A 22552-nucleotide genomic window follows, 5' to 3' on the forward strand; every position below is an offset into this window, starting at 1 on the left:
TATGGGATAAATTAATTCGGTACTCGACCACACTTCTGGAACGAATTGTGGTCGAGAACCGAGGTACCACTGTATATGTATCATAAAGATAGAAAAAGTAATGAAGAAATATATGAAAAGGCTACATTTTAAACCCCTCTAATAATATTCCACAAATTAAATAAGGACGTTGGATTGTGTGGGAAAAATAATCAGGAAATATTTAGCGCTCTACTGAAAGTGTTGGCTTGTATTCAAGATTATATACAAGATTGCAATTATAATACATTTATTTTATTTTATATAGAATTTTTATAGAAGACAATCAGAGCATGGGAGGGATGGGCTTCAGAGCTGAACTTTTTCATTTTTAAAATTTTTAGTCGGTTCTTGTGTAATTTCATAACTATAAAAGTTTTGGGGTGACAGTCTCAGAAATTATTCTGTAGAAAATATTCTGTAGAATTAATTGAGTCATTGCATAATAGAAATCTATGGGATTATATTCTTAATTCTTTTAAGGAAAACATTTAGGAAAATTCATTTGTTTACTCAGTTTACAAGCCAATTATACAAATGGTTATGAAAATAATATCCCTTTAGATTAAATGAAATTGTATTATTGCTATGAAGTGATGAAATGTGTTGTTTACAAACGTAAAGGCTGGTATGGTAAAGAGTAAGTTTAAATATAAATTATTAAATTTCGTTAAGATGTTGGAATACAGAGGATTTTAAAAGTAATCTTGTGGAATATTTTCAGAAAGTGAATGTTTTCTATTTCATGGACAGCATAAAACTTACATAAAAGAGTCTACTGTTAAATCTTTGCCGTTCATAAATTAAGTGACCACAAAAATTGCTTCAGGATATTTTATGCAGTTAAGATGAAGAATTTATTATATATATACAGTGAAACGATCACATTCTTAAAGAAATGGAAATGGTAATTAAAATAGATTTAGCATGAAAGTACAATATAGACAAATTAGACTAAAACATAAATTATTTTTTAACTTAAAAGAGCACAAAACCTGAAATAACAGACAATAAGTTGCATTATTAACCAGGACAGTAAAAAACTGTACAGTACAAGCAACACATTACAATAAATTATGGTCAATGAGGCAGTCTTTGATTTGGGATCAAAAGGGCAAAATAAGGAAAGCTAAAATCTCATAAATCCACCATATCTCTTTTCCATTTCCGGAGCCTCTTTGGAATAATTTTCTCCATCATCATCTGAAGGAAGAAGAGTGTCAGCAAACCGCTTGAGAAATCCACCGTATCTTTTCTGGTAGTCTAGCCACCATTCTGGCCTTCCTACTCTTCTCATGAATCCACCATATCTCTTTTGTAACTCTTTGGCATCACCTTCCAGCTCCGGACTGCGCTTTATGCTTCTCATGAAGCCACCATATCTCTTGAGGACCTCACTATCACTATCACTCAAGTCCTGATAGTGTCCCACTTCAGCATTTTCCTCTGTTGCAAGAAGCTCTTTCAGAAGATCAGACGAATTAGCTAAGCCATCATCATCTGAATCTTTCTTCATAAACCCTCCATATCTTTTAGCAAGAATTTCTCCAACATTGGGCTCCTCCTCTGGTTCTACATGATAGAGCTCATCCATCTTTTTCATAAAGCCACCATACCTTTTCATGAAGCCACCGTATTTTTTGGCTAGCAAATGGCTTTCATCTTCTTTTGGACTGTCCAGTTTAGTAATCTGAAGAAGTTCCTTGCAGGTTTCCCAGGCTTTGGCAGAAGGCAGTTTTCCTTCACATTCTAATGTACATGCCTGAAAAATAGTTCAATTTTTAAAGTTATTTTAGAAGTAGAAATAATACTTGAAATATTGTCTTATGTTTCAGAATTTTAAATTCTTAATATTATCAAATATGATATCTTCTGAACTGATGATCTATGAAATTTGATCAAAGTTGATCAAAATGATCCATTTCTAAGTATAGGAACGGAAAAGATGGAATTAAAGAAAGAAGTACAGTGGTACCTCATCATACAAACTTAATTGGTTCCAGGAGGAGGTTCATAAGGTGAAAAGTTCGTAAGATAAAACAATGTTTCCCATAGGAATCAATGTAAAAGCAAATAATGCGTGCAAATCCTTCAGGAAAATCCCAAACTTTAGAAGGGAGGCGAACAGAGGGCAGGGAGGAGCAGCTAAAGGGGGCAGGTGGAAGAAGCAAGGCTAGGCTAAAGGGTGAGTGGGAAGGAAGAAAGGCAAGGGGGGCATCCCACCCTTTTTCTTAAAAAGACACCATTTCAATGCCTTTGCAAGCACGTTGTTCTCTGCAAAATCTTTCCTCCCCCAAGCTGCCCCTCCCTTTTCTTTCTTCAAAAAAGGGGGAAAAAAGAAACCCCTTCATCCCAGCAGCAGCTGCTTGGGTTTGTAAGGTGAAAATAGTTCGGAAGAAGAGGCAAAAAAATCTTAACCACCGGGTTCGTATCTTGAAAAGTTCGTTAGAAGAGGCGTTCATAAGATGAGGTACCACTGTACTCTTGAAAACAGTAATCTGGCAATAGCGATAAAGATTTTGCATGATTTGTGAAATACAGGATTGTTGAGTTTAAGGATAGAAGAAAGTGCTATTGAAAATATGTCTCAGAAGTTCTATATATGGTCTTTATACTAATGGAACACATCTTTATATGTTATTACAAACATAAATTTCTTAGCCATACAGCCATACATATCCATACGGTGTGAAAATAAATATAGTCAGATTTCCCCTGTCTTCCCAATTGTTGAAAAATCAAAATTCTGTAAAAAATATTTGGGGATAGCTAAAACTGTAGGAGAAAACAAAGAGAAATGAAACCAAGAGCAGTGGCAGAAAAGTAATTGAAACAATGATCAGATTATATAAGTTCATTGCAAATAAATATATATTTATTACACAAAACTATTTTTAAAGGAGATTGTTATAATATATATTTTTGAAATAAGTATTTCAATATTTTGCATGTTAATAAAACGAGTACAAAATTACTTCATAAAAAAATAACATACTAGCTAAATTTTTAAGAATGATGCAGAATAACTTTATGAAAATTGATCCCCAAAGCCGTCTTAAATAAAACTTTAATCAGTTTATTAACAACTTTAAAGTATAAATAATGAATATATGGTCTTTCTTCATTATGTTCACGGAGACACTAGGGGATTTTCCACTAAAGGAAATAACAGAGTAGTTTTTAATAATGGCCTTTTTCCTGCTGCAGGATATTGCATTAAGTTTTCCCAGTCTTTGCAAAAATACATAAAACTTCGGGATAGGGAAGAACAATGGCAATTATTTCCTGACCCTTTTCTATAGCATGAAAAGGATACACTAAATTATGTTTAAATCCCTTGAAATCAACAATGCATGACAGTTTTTATTAATTAAAATTAATTAATTAGTCTATGACTAAACGTGAATCTGTCTCTTCTATATACAGAGTTATAATTTGAGCAGTTGATGCCATTAAGACCTGTTCATTTTTAAACAGAAGGTTATGCTTAAAATGGTCTATGTAGTTGAATCAATGCGTAGCGATTCCAGAATTCTTTCACTTGGGAGGGTCCCAGATTCTCCTATTGCCAGTTTGCTCAGGGATGTGCCGCGCACCATGCGCACACTTTGCACTCGAGCATGCACAGTCCTAAAAAAAAAAAGCTTCTGCGAATGACAGAGGCGCCACCAAGAGAATTGGCTCAGGGTGTGGCAGGCTTTGTTCATTGTCAGTTTCAGTGATCCAAGCCACCAAGTTACTAAATATTCTATAGAATTGGTTCAAACCTGTAGGAACTCACTTCTGCTTTCACTGCACAGTGCGTAGAAACCCTACAATTCAGACCTAAATCCCATTCTTCCCTCCCTGCTGAATTTCCATTGTTAGTCATTCCTTTTCAGCGAGGGCAATGTCTGGAAATGAGGCATGTATAGCAAGCACATTTTCTAAAGTGTGATCACTGTAGGATTATATGCATGAGATTCAGTAGTTGCATGCTTGATTATTCTGATCATCTGATGGAGCCAAAATATAAAGCACTCATGCAATGTTTTGCAAGGTATCGAAATAGATTACTGGTGCTACCTAAGCTAATTACCTTTGCCTTGTATTGCACAACTAGATTAAAGAGAAGTATGTCAGCAATGTTGCATAAGTAGTTCAGTACTTACATAATTCTTTGCAATGATAATTCAAACAACCATATGTAAATCTCTCATGTACTATAATTTGAATACTGCGAATCACATATAGAAACATAGAAACATAGAAGACTGACGGCAGAAAAAGACCTCTTGGTCCATCTAGTCTGCCCTTTTACTATTTCCTGTATTTTATCTTAGGATGGATATATGTTTATCCCAGGCATGTTTAAATTCAGTTACTGTGGATTTCCCAACCACGTCTGCTGGAAGTTTGTTCCAAGGATCTACTACTCTTTCAGTAAAATAATATTTTCTCATGTTGCCTTTGATCTTTCCCCCAACTAACTTCAGATTGTGTCCCCTTGTTCTTGTGTTCACTTTCCTGTTAAAAACACTTCCCTCCTGAACCCTATTTAACCCTTTAACATATTTAAATGTTTCGATCATGTCCCCCCTTTTCCTTCTGTCTTCCAGACTATACAGATTGAGTTCATTCAGTCTTTCCTGATACGTTTTATACTTAAGACCTTCCACCATTCTTGTAGCCCGTCTTTGGACCCGTTCAATTTTGTCAATATCTTTTTGTAGGTGTACATATAATGTATAAATCCTGTTTGTCCTTCATTTAAGGGATTGAAAACAATTTTGAATAAAGACAAATACCCGCCCATGCTCTCTCCATTAAATTATTATATATGCCTATGAAGTTTAAGGATTTAAGCTGATAAAAGCAAAACGAAAAGCAAAATAAAAAGCATGTACAGTATTAGTTGATGCTGGTAAGTCAAATGTATGATAAAATATGCACCTGGAACAGTTTTCCAGGGAGACTAATACTGTAAACCCAAATTAAGAGACTGGATAATCCAGAGCTGCATGTTGAAGGGAGAAAGATGTTCAGGCAGCCACATCCTAAAATCTCTCAGCATCAGTCTACTATGTTAGAGAGTTTTAGCTTTAGTCTGGCAAGATTTTGTATATTAGGTGTAAGTAAATTACAGAATTGAACTTGATTGGATTTCTCTATATTGTCTTTGGGCTTGGGTCTGACAAAAGTTTTCCTTATTGCGTGATGTTCACAGAAACTGGAATGGCAACAATTTTGATACATGCAATACGGTATAATTAAACATTCTACTCAAATGCTGTTTTCAGGGAAATTGGTTTAAGAAACGTCAGAATTATTACAGAACTATCTTGCAGAATCTTGGCAGAAATATTTTCTCAGGATGGATGGATGGATAGATAGATAGAGTTTTGACTACTGTAACGCTCTCTACATGGGGCTACCTCTGATGAGTGTTCGGAAACTTCAGATCGTGCAGAATGTGGCTGCTAGTGCTATCGTAGGGCTACCTAGATTTGCCCACGTCTTTCCAACACTCCGCGGCCTGCATTGGCTGCCAATTAGTTCACAATTGGCTGCCAATTAGTTCACAATTCAAAGTGTTGGTAATGACCTATAAAGCCCTACATGGCATCAGACCAGAATACTTCTGGAACTGTCTTCTGCCACGTGAATCTCAGCGACCGATTAGGTCCCAGAGTTGGCCTCCTCTGGGTCCTATCGACTAAACAATGTTGGCTGGCGGGCCCCAGGGGGAGATCCTTCTCTGTGGCGGCCCTGGCACTTTGGAATCAACTCCCCCCAGAGATTAGAACCACCCCTACCCTCCTTGCCTTTCGTAAGTTGCTAAAGATCCACCTATGTCGCCAGGCATAGGGGAACTAAGATATCCTCAGGTATATATAGTTAATAATAATAATAATAATAATAATAATAATAATAATAATAATAATATAATAATAATAGTAATAATAATAATTTATTAGATTTGTATGCTTCCCCTCTCTGCAGACTCGGGGCAGCTCACAGCAAGAATAGTAACAATATAACAATGTAACAAATCTAATATTAAAAAAATATCTTAAAACCCCATCATTAAAACCATATAACACAAGCATGGAATGATTGTGTTGTATGGTTTTAATGTGGGGTTTTAGATGTTTTTAATATTAGATTTGCTATATTATTTGTTGTGAGCCGCTCCGAGTCCACGGAGAGGGGTGGCATACAAATCTAATAAATTATTATTATTATTATTATTATTAGACAGACATGGGGGCGGGCAGGCAGGCGACAATAAGAGTCACAGGCAAATATGCATAGATGCATATAAATAAAATATTTTTTAAATCAGAGACATCACCATCAACAAAAGTGTGTATAGTCAAGGCTATGGTTTTTCCAATTGCGATCTATGGCTGTGAAAGTTGGACCATAAGGAAGGCTGAGCGCCAAAGAATTGAGGCATTTGAACTATGGTGCTAGAGAAGACTCCTGCGAGTCCCTTGGACTTCAAGGTGATCAAATCGGGTGAAATGCTACTGGTTTGGACTGTTCAGGTGTAGTGGTAGCGGTGACTGCCCATGGTTAAGAAAACTGATAGTGACAACTGGCCAGCCACGCCCTTAAGCTGGTCCCCCACTCACCAGTCACCCAGTCAAGTCTCGGTTCTGCACGCTTGTCTGCCTGAAGTTCTACACCTCTGATCTGCCTGCCAAGTAAACCTGCAAAGTCATGGCCTAACTATCGATCCCTTCTCTCCCCACCATCCCAGCTTGTCTTCCAAACTCCATCCCCTGCTACCTCCCTTCCCGCAGCCCTGACATGCTTTCCTGCCTTCTACACAGCCTGTGTCCCATGGCCAGCTTACGAAGGCAGGCAAGTGGAAGGCCACGTAGAAGGCAGGAAAGTATGTTTGGGGGAAGGGAAAGAGTAGCCTACTCCCTTCCCGCAGCCCTGACATGCTTTCCTGCCTTCCACATGGCCTTCCCAGTGTCCCTGTTGACAGCTGCAAAGGCAGGCAAGCAAATGGCTATGCAGAAGGTAGGAAAGCATGTCGGGGCATGTCTGCTTGTCTTACCAGGTTAGTGTCCCGCTCGGCCAGTGTGTGGGTGGATGGCTTGAGAGGGGCGGTAGCCAGGCTAGCCAGTTGCCGTGCTCTTTGCCCTCTTTTCAATCCGAAAAGCTGCCAGACACTTTGGGAAAAAGAATTGCTGCCGAGCATGCGCTCCCCTGCCGCAACTTGCTGAGTGGATTCTTCCTACTCCCTTTCTGATACATTCATGCCCCGACCTGAACTTTAGCCACTCAGGGAACCACCCAAAGATCAGAAGCTGCAAATGTTATTTAAAAGCTCGGGTGCACAAAAGGAGAGTGCGTGACTGCCAAGGCGGGAAGGGAGACTTTGGAAGTGGGCAGCCCTTGGTAAAAAAGGAAAGGGACCAGGAAGAATCTGCTTGGCAAATTGCACCAGGAGAGAGCATATTCAACGGCAATCACTCTCCCCAAAGTGTCCAGCAGCTTTTCAGCCTGAAAAGAGGGCAAAGAGCATGGTGACTGGCTAGTCCAGGCAGCACCAACACCAGGTGCTCAGTGCCGCCCCCCCAGAGCAGCAGTGGGCAGCCATTGATTAAAAAATATTGTGGCTGCCATTTTTGGAAGCACAAAGCTGCCAGGAAGCCTACAATGTCCGGCCTCCTGTGCCCCTCTGGTGCCTGTTCAGGGACCCTGGATCTCCTTCCAAGCCCATGTCCATCTCCTCACGCAAAGCGATCTGGCTCACTGGCTGTGCATGGGCAGTCGTTCCTGCTGCTGCCATAATGCCTTGTCAGGGGGCATTTCCTGCTCCTGCAGTAAGATTCAACAAACGAAACTGTGAGCCCGAGCTGAGCCCGAAAGAGGCTTCTTGTTGCCCGCTGGCATCGCTCCAGCTCATCCAGTCTGGCAGTGATCCTTGCTTTGGCATGCCATCTTTCTGAGGCCAAGGGTCTGACCCCAGCCTTTTTCTTTCTCCCCACACCTTAATGTTCCCCCAGTCCACTGGAGCAGCTGTCTCCAAACCCTTTCCCAGGCGGAAGCAGTGTGTATTTAGGCACCGAGGTCTGGCTGTGGTGGCAGTGGGGGCAATCACCGTTTTGGGGTGGGGGGCAGCAAGAGAAATGTCGGGAAAATTCTGCAGCTCCCACCAGTGTTCCCTCTAATTTTTTTCGGGGTGAGCGGAAAAGTATAGTGTCTGAGCGGCAGTCCCTTTGGCACTAGGCGGCATATAAGTATAAATAAATAAATAAATAAATAAATAAATAAAGTAAGTAAGTAAGTAAGTAAGTAAGTAAGTAAGTAAGTAAGTAAGTAAGTAAGTAAGTAAGTAAGTGTGGGCGTGCGCTATCACACATGAGCAAGTTCTTGCATCCATAATTCTATCCTTTCTATGTCTTCCTCCCTCTTTCCTCCCTCCCACTTTCCTTTCTATCTCTCCCTCTTTTCTTTCTATCTTTCCCTCCCTCTTTCCTTTCTATCTCTCCCTCCCTCTTTCCTTTCTATCTCTCCCTCCCTCTTTCCTTTCTATCTCTCCCTCCCTCTTTTCTTTCTATCTTTCTTTCCCCCTGCCTTTCTCCAAGCCCTTCCTTTTCCCTCTCCCTAACTACACCCTTCTCCCTCCTTTCTATCTCTCCCTCCCTCTTTCTCTCTCCCTTCCTTCATCTTTCAATCCCTCTCTCTCTCCATCCCTCTTCCCTTCTCTCTTCCTTCCTTCCTCTCTTTTTTGCTCTTTCTCTCTCCCTCCTTCCCTCCCTCTATGTCTTTCCCTCCCCCTCCTTCCCCCCTCTCTTTCTCTCTCTCTTGCTTTCTTTCTCGCTTTCTTTCTCATTCTCTCTCCCCTCCTTTCTCTCTCTCTCTCTTTCTCTCTCGTTCACCACGCCGGCAACAGAGAGAAAAAGAGAGAGAGAGAGAGAGATGGAGAGAGAGTGGAGGGCGCCGTTGTCTTCGCCTCTGCCCGGCGGCTCTGCAGCGAAGATGAAGCAGCCGTGCACCGCCTCCCGGGAGCCCGGCTGATTTTTGGAGCCGTTTTGTTTTCATCCGAGCAGAGGCGGCGCGCGGAGGCGAAGACACGGCGCCCGGCCAAGCTCCGCCTCCCGGGAGCCTAGCCGACTTTTGGAGCCGTTTTGTTTTCAGCTGGGCTCCCGGGAGGCGGAGCGTGGCCGGGCACCGTGTCTTCGCCTCCGCGTGCCACCTCCGCCCGGCTGAAAACAAAACGGCTCCAAAAGTCGGCCGGGCTCCTGGGAGGCAAAGTGTGGGCGGGCGCCGTGTCTTCGCCTCCATGCGGCTCTGCAGCGAAGAGGAAGTAGCTGCGCACCGCCTTCCGGGAGCCCGGATGACTTTTGGAGCCGTTTTGTTTTCGGACGGGCGGAGGCGGCGCGCGGAGGCGAAGACACGGCGCCCAGCCACACTCCGCCTCCCGGTATCCCAGCCGACTTTTGTATCCCAGCTGACTTTTGGAGCCCGCCCGCCGTGAGCGGGCGGCGAGTGGGCGGGCCGGTGGCCAGGTGTTCGGGGGGCAGCTGGCGCGCGCTCCCCAAATCTCCCTGCCAGCCCACCCGCCCGGAACATTCAAAATAAGAAAACCCTTCGCCTTCGCTCTTACTTTGAATGTTCTGGGCGGGCGCACAGGCAGGGAGATGGGAAGAGCGCGCGCCGGTCCGCGCACCCGCCAGCCTCCGGAGAACGCCTGCCCCCCCTCTCTTGCAGCGGAGGAGAAAGAGAGGCCGGGTGAGTGGGGGGCAGGGCCGAGAGGCCTGGAGCGCGAGGGGGCCGGAGGCACCATGGAGAGGCAGGTGTGGCCGCGGCTCCCTTCTACTGCCCGTGCCTCCCCCCCGCGGGCTGGCAGGGGGGTGGGGAGTGCGCGGCCGAGGAGGGTATTTTGGAGTGCGCACGCGCTCACATGTGCAGCTTACAGGGAACGGTGGCTCCCACAGCTCTTGATGAAATGGGGAGTGAGGCAGTTTCTGCTTGATGGATTTGGGGGAGAGGACGGACAGCATTGAGCTGGGAGAATGAAATCAAAGTACACTTGGGGAGTAAAGGAAAGAAAAGGAAAGAAGGAAAGTAAAGAAAGAAAAGAAAGGAGGAAAAGAAATGAAGGAAGGAAGAGAAAAAAAAGAGAGAGAGATGACTACAATTGAGCCCAAAATTTTGGTTGCTAAGCAAGAGCGATGTTAAGTGAATCTCACTATATTTTACAAATTGGCCATGCCCACCTGGTCACCTAACCACCAAACCACACCCACCTGACCACCAAGCCACATCCACAAAATAACCCATACCCATGAAACCTGTAGGGAAATTTTTTAGATTTCACCACTGGATCAAACCTGTCAGTCCTACAGCAGATCAACCCTGACCACTCTTTAAGGCAGGGGTCCCCAAACGTTTTACACAGGGGGCCAGTTCACTGTCCCTTGGACTGTTGGAGGGCCGGACTATTAAAAAAATCTATGAATAAATCCCTATGCACACTGCATATACCTTATTTTAAAGTAAAAAGCAAAATGGGAACATACTATTTAGAGGGGGAGAGGAAGTCTGAAATTCATATATGTTTATGTTTTGTTTTTAATTTTCTTTTGTTAACATCTGACTGGCTATACAAGGTTTTCTGGTTTCCTGTCACTCACCCGCGGGCCAGATATATGCACTCAGCAGCCCGCATGCGGCCCGTGGGCTGTAGTTTGGGGACCGCTGCTTTAAGGCAATCAAAGTAGACAGTCCTAAAGGAGATCAACCCTGACTACTCTTTAGAAGACCAGATCCTGAAAATGAAACTCAAATACTTTGGCCTCCTAATGAGAAGGAAGGACTCACTGAAGAAGAGCCTAATGCTGGGAAAGATTGAGGGCAAAACAAGAAGAGGATGACATAAAATGAAGTGACTGGATGGAATCACTGAAGCAGTCGGCATGAACTTAAATGGATTCTGGGGAATGGTAGAGGACAGGGAAGCCTGGAGGAAAAGTCCATGGTGTTACAATGTTGTTGTTGTTGCAAACAACAACAGCAAAAAATATTTTGCTGGCTTGATTCAATAAGGAATTAATATGAAAGATGATTGCAAACACAGACTGAAGAAAGAAATGCATTTTATAATTGACATCCCTAAATATTCTATTATTTGTAATACTAAATAAAGATTAAATTGTATAAAAACTGTATACTTAATATTAAATATTTTGGACCATGACAATTCATTTGGAGTAGCCAAGTAAAACAAAGATCAATATGTATACTGAACCGACTCCTAATTTCTTCAGTTTTATTTCTTCCAATGCTATAATTTAGAATATAGAACATACAATAGCAAGGCTGTTAGGGTCATTTGAAACCTAGTTTAACCCCCAGCTTGAGCAAGAGGTACTCTATCATTCTAAATAAATGGTTGTCCAAATAGGTCACATTCTTGCATGATGAAACATATAATTTCCTTCCTTGACTGACTTTTTCTCCAATTTCTGATTACTAAAAGGATATTAGGAACTTCAGAAACTAGAATAAAGAAGAATCTAAGCCCAAGGTTTGTAAGTCAGAGCATAGAAACATAGAAATATAGAAGACTGATGGCAGAAAAAGATCTCATGATCCATCTAGTCTGCCCTTATACTATTTCCTGTATTTTATCTCAGGATGGGTATATGTTTATCCCAGGCTTGTTTAAATTCAGTTACTGTGGATTTACCAGCATTTTAATGGACAGTCCATACTTCCTGATACATTATTAATTCAAACTATTTAATTTCTTTATAATAAATACTTGTTGTTCAAACTGAGAGTTTGTTCTTGTTTTACTTAAAACATTTGTTTCTTACTTTTTTTTTCATGCTTGGAATTTCACGAGCTTTATTTACCAGTTATGACTGCGTATTTCTTCTGCCAGTTTACTTCTTACAGCTCAGTTTTGATGAAGGAATAATTTATATTCATTAGGGGTGTTTCGAGAAGCCTTAGGGAATCATGACTTCTCTCTGAAGTAAGAAAATCCTGCATGCTTGAATATGAATATTTGGCTATAAATTATATCTAGTATACTTCAATAGAATCATGACGTAGTTATCATCAGCATAAAACTGGATGTGAACATTATTATACAGAAACATTTGTAAAATGCTTAGTTTTTGAAGTGTAACTGATATTTAGTTCCTCTTTTTAAAACCTCCTGCTAGTGTTAAATCTCATATCCAAAATATTTTAAACCTTTGCAGGCAGATTCAATTAGTATATCCAATTGTGATTATGGTGTGAATGCATAACCCCAAATTAACAGATCTGATTGAAAAAAAAATACCAGTGGAATTAAGTGAATTTAATATATTAGCATTAAAGAACAGCCGTTTTTTAAAGCAGGCTAAAAGGAACAAGAACCAAATATGCAATTAATGAACTGCGATATCTTTGAACTGTGATAGCATTAGATTATGCTATCTCCAGTATATGATTTTGCTTCATGAGAAATTTTTCATTCTTTATGGGAATAATGCTTATTTTGTTTTTGGTGGGTTTTATTTTAACTTGTGCTGTTCTAAACAAAAAAGGAAAATCAAACAAAATAGTTATGGAAAGGACTTATTATTATTCAGGATGTAATTAAATGAAAGAAAAAAAGATAAATGACTAACCACTCAAATTTAAATAAAATATTTAGGAGCTAAAAAACCAAGTGATTGATCTCAGTTTATTTTGTTTCCTCATCTGATGTAAACCTATGCTTATTTGCTCAGACATATATCAGTCTTTTACTCACTGGGATGGACTCTTAGAAGACTGTGTAAAACTTGGTATACAATACTTCTTTTCCCCTCAAAAATATATTTTGGAAAAAAATCTGGACACTTATTAAAATTAAATATTGGCTGCTAATTTGTTTTTCAGTTGCAAAGGGCATTGACAGCTAAGAACATAGGCAGACACTTTTTTCTCTATGACTAACTTATTAGTTTCAACTAATCTAATAAATTATTATTATAATATTATAATAATATTATATAATTAATAAATAAATAAATAATAATAATAAATAAATTATTGTTAATAATAATAATGTATTATTATTAATAATTTATTTATTATTATTATTATTATTATTATTAATAATAATAATAATTAGCCAAGGAGACTTTATATAACAATGCACATTCTCTTATAGACCTGATAAGATTTTAAAAACAAATTCACAGAAGAAGACCTAGAAAGACAGAGGAAGAGAAAAGACCTACAATAAAATACAGTCTTTTTGAAATGTATATTGTTTTGGGTCAGATTAGACCACAAAAGGTAAAATGGAAACCAGGTTCAAATATCACCTGAAATTGAAATACCAATTCCTAAAGTGTGAAAACAATATGAAAAGACAATAAGAAGAGAATCGTGACCTATTTTTAGGCCTGACAGAATTAAACAAATATAAGAATGTCTTTTTAAAAAAAATGCTATCTAGAAGAGAGGAACAATAAATTTCCTCTAGATATAAGTGTAGCTACGTACTTATAAAAAGGTAAGAAAGCAGACACTAATTAAATAAAACCTCTGCTATAAGCTCTGGCACATATGCCGTACATACAACCCAGAACAGCCAGATAAGAGCTGGATCTTCAAAAGTCGGAAGAGCATGCTATAACTTTTCAAACGTAAATAGACATTTCAGTCTTTTCTTGATCATATTATTCTCACTTATGAGTGCACATGAAACTTAATTGATCCAGCTTGATAAAATGAGATGGTTCACAGTGTCTTCATAAAACTGACTCAACGGAGGGTTTACAGAAACCAACAATGAAATTATTTATGCCATCACTATAATAGTATGACATTAGCAAGATACAGGGAGACAATAATAAACCATATAACTGAGACACTGTTGTTTGTACTAATTCTAAAACTCATAGCTTCCGTTAAGTCTGCAACATTACGAGCCGAACTGTGGGTGAGGCATTAACATCCCTTTTGTCTTATTTGCTATTCCATCCGTTCTTTAGAGGTTACAGCAAGATAAATTCAATTACTAAATTGGATATAAATCCAATTAATAAATAAATAAGAGCAAGCATTTTGCATTATATGAATTAAAGAGGACGAGTGAACTCATTGTATGGCGTGATAAAGTACCGTGATAAAGTACAGGAATGTAGCCAATTAATGTAATGCATAGTCACTATTAATTAGTCAATGAAGTATATATAACTTAAATATTTAATGTATTATAATATTAAGACTGAGATTCACTTTGTGTTGTGGTTTAAGGCAATGGGCCAGAATTGGGAGACCAGGAGTTCCAGTTTTAGGCACCCCAGATGGGTCAGTAGTCCTGCCAGTTACTCTCTCTGACCCAAGGAAAAAAACAGCGGCAAACTATTTGTGGGTGGGGTGGGGTGGGATAAGAAACATGGGTAAGAAAAATGCAAGGACTTGTCCAAGGTAATTCCAGAAGACAAGATTAACAAAAGTACAAAAGTACAAAAATTAAAATAAAACAATAACATGAAATAAAAAAACCCATAAATATTTAAGAAATATTTTACTAGTGAATGAAGTTATAACATTTAAAAACATTGGGGAGAAAATATAAAATAAATAACACTTTATGCACTATTGTAATTTTGTTGATGAACATTCATTGTTGTGCTTCTATCTGTAGTTGACATGTAGATTCAATGCACTGTGTGAAAATATACATAGACAATAAACTATAATGTAAATTCTTCAGTGATAATTAAAATCCATCATTGAGTGGCTAATCTGTTAGTGATTTATCTAATTTAGAATTTGTAATCTACTTGTGCAACTATCAAGTATCAAGCTGAGCTGGGAGAAAGAATTTCAAAATAACAATGCGTAAATTTTGCTTACCAACGGGTTGATATCAGCATGAGAAGCCAATTGATGAGCACAGGATGCACAATCTTTTGTACATTCTGCTTGAATGGTAAGGATAATGTATGCGTTAAGAGCCAAAAGCAAGAAATAAAACCTCAGGATCAATGTCATGGTCTGCAAAAAGAAGAAGAATTAAACTCAGTCACAGTATTTTCCATTCTTTATACCAGCGATAGATTGGTCTAACAAATACATATGGAAAAACTAGCCAAAGTATTTTTAGCTGTATTATGCCAGCAATAATGTCTACCCTGAATGAAGGCAAATATAGGTGTCTCAGGATAATGTTTCATGATCTGGTCACCACGACCAGACATTTAGGCTTCTAAGCTTTTGGATTTGTGCTGGAACCCATTCCCAGGGAACGTCTCTCTAGCAGAATATGTGCTTTGGACTATGCTGTGTGTTGTATTTCGAAGGTGCCTGTCAACACCTAAAACCCCAATCAAAATCTAAAACTCCACACACAATCGTGGCCATATTACCGCTAAGCAAAGCACACTGCTAGAGACAAGTTCCCTGAGGATACATATGTGAACAATTTCATGCATGACGCTAGAAGCAATGAAAGAACATATAATTAGAATAGATTCCTTGAAATCGAGTGTCATTTCCCCCCTTTATCAGATCTCGAATAGCAGAAGACTAAGCCTATTATTATTATTATTATTATTATTATTATTATTATTATTATTAATTAGATTTGTATACCACCCCTCTCTGCAGACTCGGGGAGGCTCACAGCAGTGATAAAACAATATACAATAACAAATCTAATATTAAAAGTCTAAAATAACAATTTAACATTAAAAACCTAAAACCCCCATTATTTAAAAGCATACACACAAACATACCATACATAAAACTACATAGGCAAGGGGAGATGTCTCAGTTCCCCCATGTCTGATGGCAGAGGTGGGTTTTAAAAAGTTTACGAAAGGCAAGGAGGGTGGGGGCAATCCTAATCTCTGGGGGGAGCTGGTTCCAGAGGGTCGGGGCCGCCACAGAGAAGACTCTTCCCCTGGGTCCCGCCAGCCGACATTGTTTAGTCGACGGGACACGGAGAAGGCCAACTCTGTGGGACCTAACCGGCCGCAGGGATTCATGCGGCAGAAGGCGGTCTCGCAGATATTCTGATCTTGCTGACCAACCCTGACTGGATCCTACAATAACATCTTTGATTACATACGTGAACAATTTCTTGCATGATGCCAGAAGCAATGAAAGAACATATAATTAGAATAGATTCCTTGAAATCGAGTGTTATTTCCCCCCTTTATCAGATCTCGAATAGCAGAAGACTAAACCTCTCATCCTGCTGACCAATCCTGACTGGATCCTGCAATAACGTCTATGATTACATACGTGAACAATTTCACGCATGAAAGAACATATAATTAGAACAGATTCTTTGAAATCGAGTGTCATTTTTTCTCTCCCTTTATCGGATCTCAAATAGCTCACTACATAATAATCAGAACAATCCTTTTTAAAAAAATGTTGGCTTTTATACAGTGTTTCACTATAACTCTTGGGGAAAAAAAGAGAAAAAATATTACAAACTAAGTAAACAATAAAAAACTTCACGTATTTATTTTATTTATTTATTTGTCAAACATGCATAGGAGAGTAGTAGATTGTATAAACATAACGCAAGTAAAATTATTTCACGGGATTCACGGGATTATTTAACCTTGAGCAACGACTAGCTCCAGATGCTCTAATATAACCAGCGGCGGACCATTTTCATCCCGTCCGCTGCGTAAAAATCTTCCTTTTACATCTCCGCCGACAGTGAGCTACGGGAGGTGCGCGCGGGAAATCCAGGTTAAGAAAAAGCTGGATAAGGCTACACCTGGAGCTCAACTGTCCTCCTTCTTCCTCACACGCCCAGACTTACATTTCTCCTCTGCTCCGCGTTGCGCGTTGCGCTTCCGAAGTGCGCGGCGAAGTCTCTGGCTCGGATCCCACGGAAGAACTTGGCACAGGCTTTTCTTCAAGATGCTAAGTAACGAAGGCGCAAAAGAAAGAAGGGAAAGAAAAAAAGGAAGGAATGAACAACGGAGGAAAAGAATGAGGGGGGAGGAAAGGCATAGCAGATGGCGAAGAAGCGATCCGCTGCAATGCAATACAAGTCGACCTTACCGGAGAGAAGCGACGACGGCGCCGGTGGGGACCAACTTCCAAGCTCTCCTCCGAGCTTGGGAACTCTTCAGTGAAATCAGGAGCAAAGAAGTGGAGAAGGCGACTTTATAATTAGTCAAAAAAGGAGACGCGGGCCGTATTCTCCCAATCGCCTACTGCCCCCTGTGTGACGCAAGAGCTACGACATCCAGTAGGAGTCAAGCATCTCTAAGCATCTGGTACGGGGTGGGGGGAAGTGGGGAGAGCCATCTCAGCGTGCCTAGGGCCAAAGCAAGACTCACGATTCCGTTGTTCCCTTGAGTGAGTGGGTGGAGGTGGTAGTCATTCCCACTTGATCAGGATGATGTTTCACCCCAGGATATAACTTCTTCCCATCATCCCAAGTGGGACCTTCCATGTTGACCCTTGGGGTCCAATCAACTTTGGCTATGTGGATTTTAAAAAAGTTATTTATTTATTTATTTTATTTATTTATTGGAGGTATGTAAAGATATAATAATATTCATATACATGATGCTAGTAAAAAGGAAAATAAGAAGAAACATTAGATATAATAATATTAATATGCATGGTGCTAGTAGAAAAAATAAATAAATAAAAAAGAAACATTAGGACCAGATGGAAGGCACTCTGGTGCACTGACCTCTTGGGAATTGGGAGAGGTCAACAGTGGATAGTCTAAGGGTAAAGTTTGGGGGGTTAGGAGATGATACTACAGAGTCTGGTAGTGAGTGCCATGTATCAACTACTCGGTTACTAAAATTGTATTTCCTGCAGTCGAGTTTGGAACGGTTTACATTAAGTTTGTATCTGTTATGAGCTCGTGTGTTGTGGTTGAAGCTGAAGGAGTCGTTGACAGGAAGGACGTTGTAAAATATGATTTTATGGGTTATGCTTAGATCGTGTTTAAGGCAATGTAGTTCTAAGCTTGCTAGAAGGTTCTGATCCAGATCCCCATTGGAGGGAAAGCTGGAATTTTCAGATTATTCAGATTAACAGAGTTGGAAGGGACCTTGCAGGTCATCCAGTCCAACCCCCTGCCCAAGCAGGAGACCCTAGGGTCGAACTCACCACCTCCTGATTGTGAGACAGGAGTTCCACAGCAGATTCTCAATTCACTTATCAATTTGATGTCGATTTAGTTCTTTCTGACAGAAGCCACGGAAGTATGTAATAAGAAACTTGTCACATCCAGAAATTTCCCTGAAAGATTTTGGGCCTAAATTGTATTGGGACTATAGTTTGTGTTGCTAATAATGAAGTCCAATTTTAAGAACAGACTATGGGTTTGACTGCCTGAGTGCACTTTGACTGCTATGTAAAGATCCATCAGGAAAACAATTTACTGCAAAAAATGTGGCAGTAAACAATTAATACTGTGTTATGAAGGGCAACTTTAGGTAATGCACAACTGTTATAAATTTTTTTGGAAGAATAGTATCCACATAGTAAATCCACACAGGAAAAATGTTACCACACAGCAGTTAGATTTTTTTTCTTTTTGCTGAAAACAGAAAACAAAAATAAATAAATATTCAAAGACTGCAGAAAATGTATATATGTGTGTACACATACATATACATATATATATATATAATGTGTACAAGCACACACGTGAGTGTGTGTGTGAGTGTGAGAGAGAGAGTCTCTGTGTTTGTCTCTCTGTGTGTAGGTCTTGGTGTATTTCGGTCTTTTCCCTTGTAAGAATCTTGGCGATGTTTCGACGAGGTCTCACTTGTCATCTTCAGGCTGGTGGTTTTGTCCGTGCTAAGGCGAACAAAGTGTGGTCGAAGCTGCCGTTTTTCTATAAATATTGGTGTGTGTTTGTGGACTGCTGGCTTAATTGCTGCAAGCAGGTTGGTTGGTTGGTTGTGTTGTAACATTTTTATTAGTTGATAGGTAACACTCCCTAGTAATGGCTCCCTAGGACACACCATCTAGTGGGAAACACTACACATCGACTGCTACATAAATGCACAATCCTATCACCACATCAAAGGCACTACAGATAAAATCAGCAAAATTCTCCACAAACCGAATATCAAGACAGCCTTTGGCACTGACCAAAAAATAGCCAACATCTTAAGAAACCCCAAAGACAAGATCCAGCTAGAAAACCAAAGAGTCTATGAAATACCATGCAAAATCTGTCCAGCCACATATATTGGACAAACGAATAGGAAAATAAGGGCATGCATCACAGAACACAAGAATGCAGGCAGAAAAGAGGAAAAAAATTCCTTCCTTTTCCAACACTTCAAAATAACAGGAAATGAAATTGATTTTGAAAAAACCAAATTAATCTCTAAAACTGAACACTTCAACAAGAGAATAATTATGGAAGCCATTTAAATAGAAACATGATGATACCTCCCGCTTACCAGACATCTGGAAACTAGCCCCAACCAACAAACGAATCCCAGCCATGAAAACTGAAACCGGATCCAGAACAACACAAGACTCCACCACCAATCATCCTCAGGAGACCCAAACCCATACCCACCCCACAGACAAAATACAACCACCACCAAGAAGCCAAACCACAGCAGCATCTCCAACTGCTGCACCTCCCTCCGACATTCACACAAAGCAAACTGACACATGCCATAAACACATAGCCAGACCACAAACTCAGAGCCAAACCAAATCCCGGGATTATGAAATAGCCAACTAATCTGCAAACATCAACTGCAACAACTACTCAGGATGTCACCCCTAATCTGCAAACATCAACTAATCTGCAAACATCAACAACATTAACTACTCAAGATCCTACCCCAAGGCTTACAGCAATTAAACCAGCACTCCACACACCTCCACCAATATTTATAGAAAGACCGCAGCTCTGACCACACTTTGTCCACCCTAGCATGAAGTCAAAAACACAAGCCTGAAGATGACGAGTGAGACCTCGTTGAAACATTGCCAAGATTCTATCAATCTTATATGGGAAGAGATCCGAATATGCCAAGATTTACATACCTATACCCATGAAAATCTGCGAAAACACACATGCACACTTACGTATGTGTATGTATATGTATGTGTCTCTTTCTGTATGTGTGTGTGTGTGTGTGTAACATATTTTTGCTGATAATGAAAAAGAAGGGAGACTTCTATAGATCGATTTTGGGTTTATTTGCCTTCATCAGGTAGCCACACCCTTATTGGGATTTGAACATGGGGCTCTGCCTTATAAGGCAGGTGGCCTTAGCCTCTAGACTACAGACTCATCTTTCATATAATTTTATTTATTTATTTATTGGATTTCTGTGCCACCCCTCTCTGAAGACTCGGGGTGGCTTACAGCAGAGGTCCCCAACCTTTTTTACACCAGGGACCGGCTTTAAGTTAAACCAGTTTTCCACGGCCCGGTGGGGGGGGGGGGCTTTGGTCATATGGGGGTGGGGTTATGGAGGGGTGGAGCTTAGTGACGCAGCAGGTTTGGGGGGGGAGGAGAAGCAGCTCGGGGAAGGAGAGACGGAGGTGTCCCAAAGACACTGCAAGGGGTGTATGTGTGTGTGTGTGAGAGAGAGAGATCAGGGACAGGCAAAAAGCCGGCGAGTAAAGAGCGGCCAGAATCGTGGGACTCCTCTCTCTCATGAGTGAGGGGAAAAAACCCGAAACAGGAAACACCACCATCTTTACTGCGGGCAAACGACGCCCCTGACCTGCCCTGCATAACTCACCAGGGGCCGCGACGAACAGCCGTTCCGTTGCCCTCGCTTCCATTTCCTCCTCAGGAGGACGCGCTCGCGACAGAGCCGCGAGGGATTCGCGGAGTCTTCCTCTGCCGAATGCGCTTCTCGGGGGAGCGGCGCACCTTCATCCATCGCGCCCCCCGCCGCTGCCCGCCTCTAGCCCGCCCAGCGGGAGGCGAAGCACTGGGGTGGGGGGGCTGTCAGGACACCCCCCACCCCAGCACTTTGAATCCCGCCGGCCAAGAGCACTCGGGTAGTAGCTTCTGCTGGATACGGGCGATGGGCGGGACGAGCGGCGCCGAAGCCAGTGGCTGTGGCAGCTGCTGCAAGAGGCTTCTGCGCCGCTCTGTCCCACTCATCGCCCGTATCCAGCAGATAGGCTTTGAATTTTTGGCTGGGGGAGGAGAAGTAGGACCTTCCTAACTCCCCCCCCCCAGCCAAAATCACAAAGCCAGGCAGCCCCCAGCCGCCAAAGGAGCCTCCTGATTCTCCCCGCCCTGTGGAGAAGTGTGGAGGGCTGCGTCACCGCCCGATGCCCCACCCCGTCCTGCATGTTCTCTGCCGGGAGGGCAGCGGCGCCGCGGACCGGCTGAAAACCCCCAACGGCCTGGTCCTGGTCCGCGGACCGGCGGTTGGGGACCTCTGGCTTACAGCATATAAAAAACAGTAAATTACAATAAAATTAATCCAATTAAATTAAAATTACATAGCTATCTAAAAACCCTAATTGTATTAAAAATCAATCACACCCACTCGTACATCAATCATACATTGGCCAGGGGCTAAGATCTAATCAGCCCAAGCCTGACTATATAAATGAGTCTTAAAACTCTTATGAAAGGGGCAGTATGAATCTCTGGCAGTATGAATCTCAACAATATATATATATATATATATATATATATATATATATATATATATATATATATATATATAGTGTCTTTCAAAGCAAACTTTTAACATACAAATTTTCTGTGTCTTTGAATGATTCTTAATACATTTTTAGATATCTTCAAAACAATTATCTTTAAAAAATTATAAACATTTCCTGTATATTAAGTATTGACTGATCCTCTTATTTACTACCTTAGTTTAGAATTAACTTTATGCCATTTTTAAAACTACATAAAAAAGAACAAATACTGTATACAAGTTCAGATCTCTGCTTTTTACATTTTTGATTAACTTTTAGGTGAAAACACCATTCTAAAACTACATTGTCGGAAGCATCCCCGAGAAGCGAAGCAATCAATTCAGCTATGTCAGGAAGGGAACTGATTAATCAGTTAAATGACTCTTCATGTCAAAGATATATACTAGAAGAAAGGCTTGGAGACAAAAAAGTGTCTCAATTAACCATATTGAAATCTCTCTCTCTTTATTTTAATACCATAGTACAACATCCATAAATCCCATTAGTGGAATATAAACAAGCAAGTTTCAATTGGTTGTTCTATTATTGGTGAAATGAATGAATGAACCTGTGCTTGTTTTATACATGAACTCCAAATAGAAAGTCAGATCATTAGAACAAAAATTTCTCTGAGCCTGATTGCTGATGACACGAACATTTACATCGTATTTTACTGACATTCCTATAAAAGTGGTTTGCCATTACCTTCATCCAGATTTTTTTTTTAGTTTTTAAAATCTAGTCTAGCCTGCCTATTTATCCGGCTCTGCTTAGGCTCTTCTCAGCTGAGATATGAGATATTTAGAAATTTATATATCCTTATTTTTTTGTCCTATATTCTCATTATGCAGGTTTTCCAGATGCCAGAACAACCTTTTTGTGTGTATTT

The 22552-nt window shown here is 40.5% G+C and overlaps 1 protein-coding gene across 1 annotated transcript; it reads right to left on the reverse strand.

The window, feature by feature from the left end:
* Positions 1-851: 851 nt before the first annotated feature.
* Positions 852-17127, reverse strand: PENK (proenkephalin). Its single transcript, XM_070749170.1, has 4 exons — positions 17050-17127; positions 16805-16908; positions 14878-15018; positions 852-1780 (listed from the first exon to the last, which is right to left on the reverse strand). The coding sequence occupies exons 3-4, from the start codon at positions 15013-15015 to the stop codon at positions 1148-1150; spliced, it is 771 nt and encodes a 256-aa protein (XP_070605271.1). The 5' UTR covers positions 15016-15018; positions 16805-16908; positions 17050-17127; the 3' UTR covers positions 852-1147.
* Between the last annotated feature and the right edge of the window lie 5425 nt (positions 17128-22552).

This window comes from Erythrolamprus reginae, chromosome 3 (genome assembly GCF_031021105.1).
Source record: "Erythrolamprus reginae isolate rEryReg1 chromosome 3, rEryReg1.hap1, whole genome shotgun sequence".
NCBI lineage: Eukaryota > Metazoa > Chordata > Lepidosauria > Squamata > Dipsadidae > Erythrolamprus > Erythrolamprus reginae.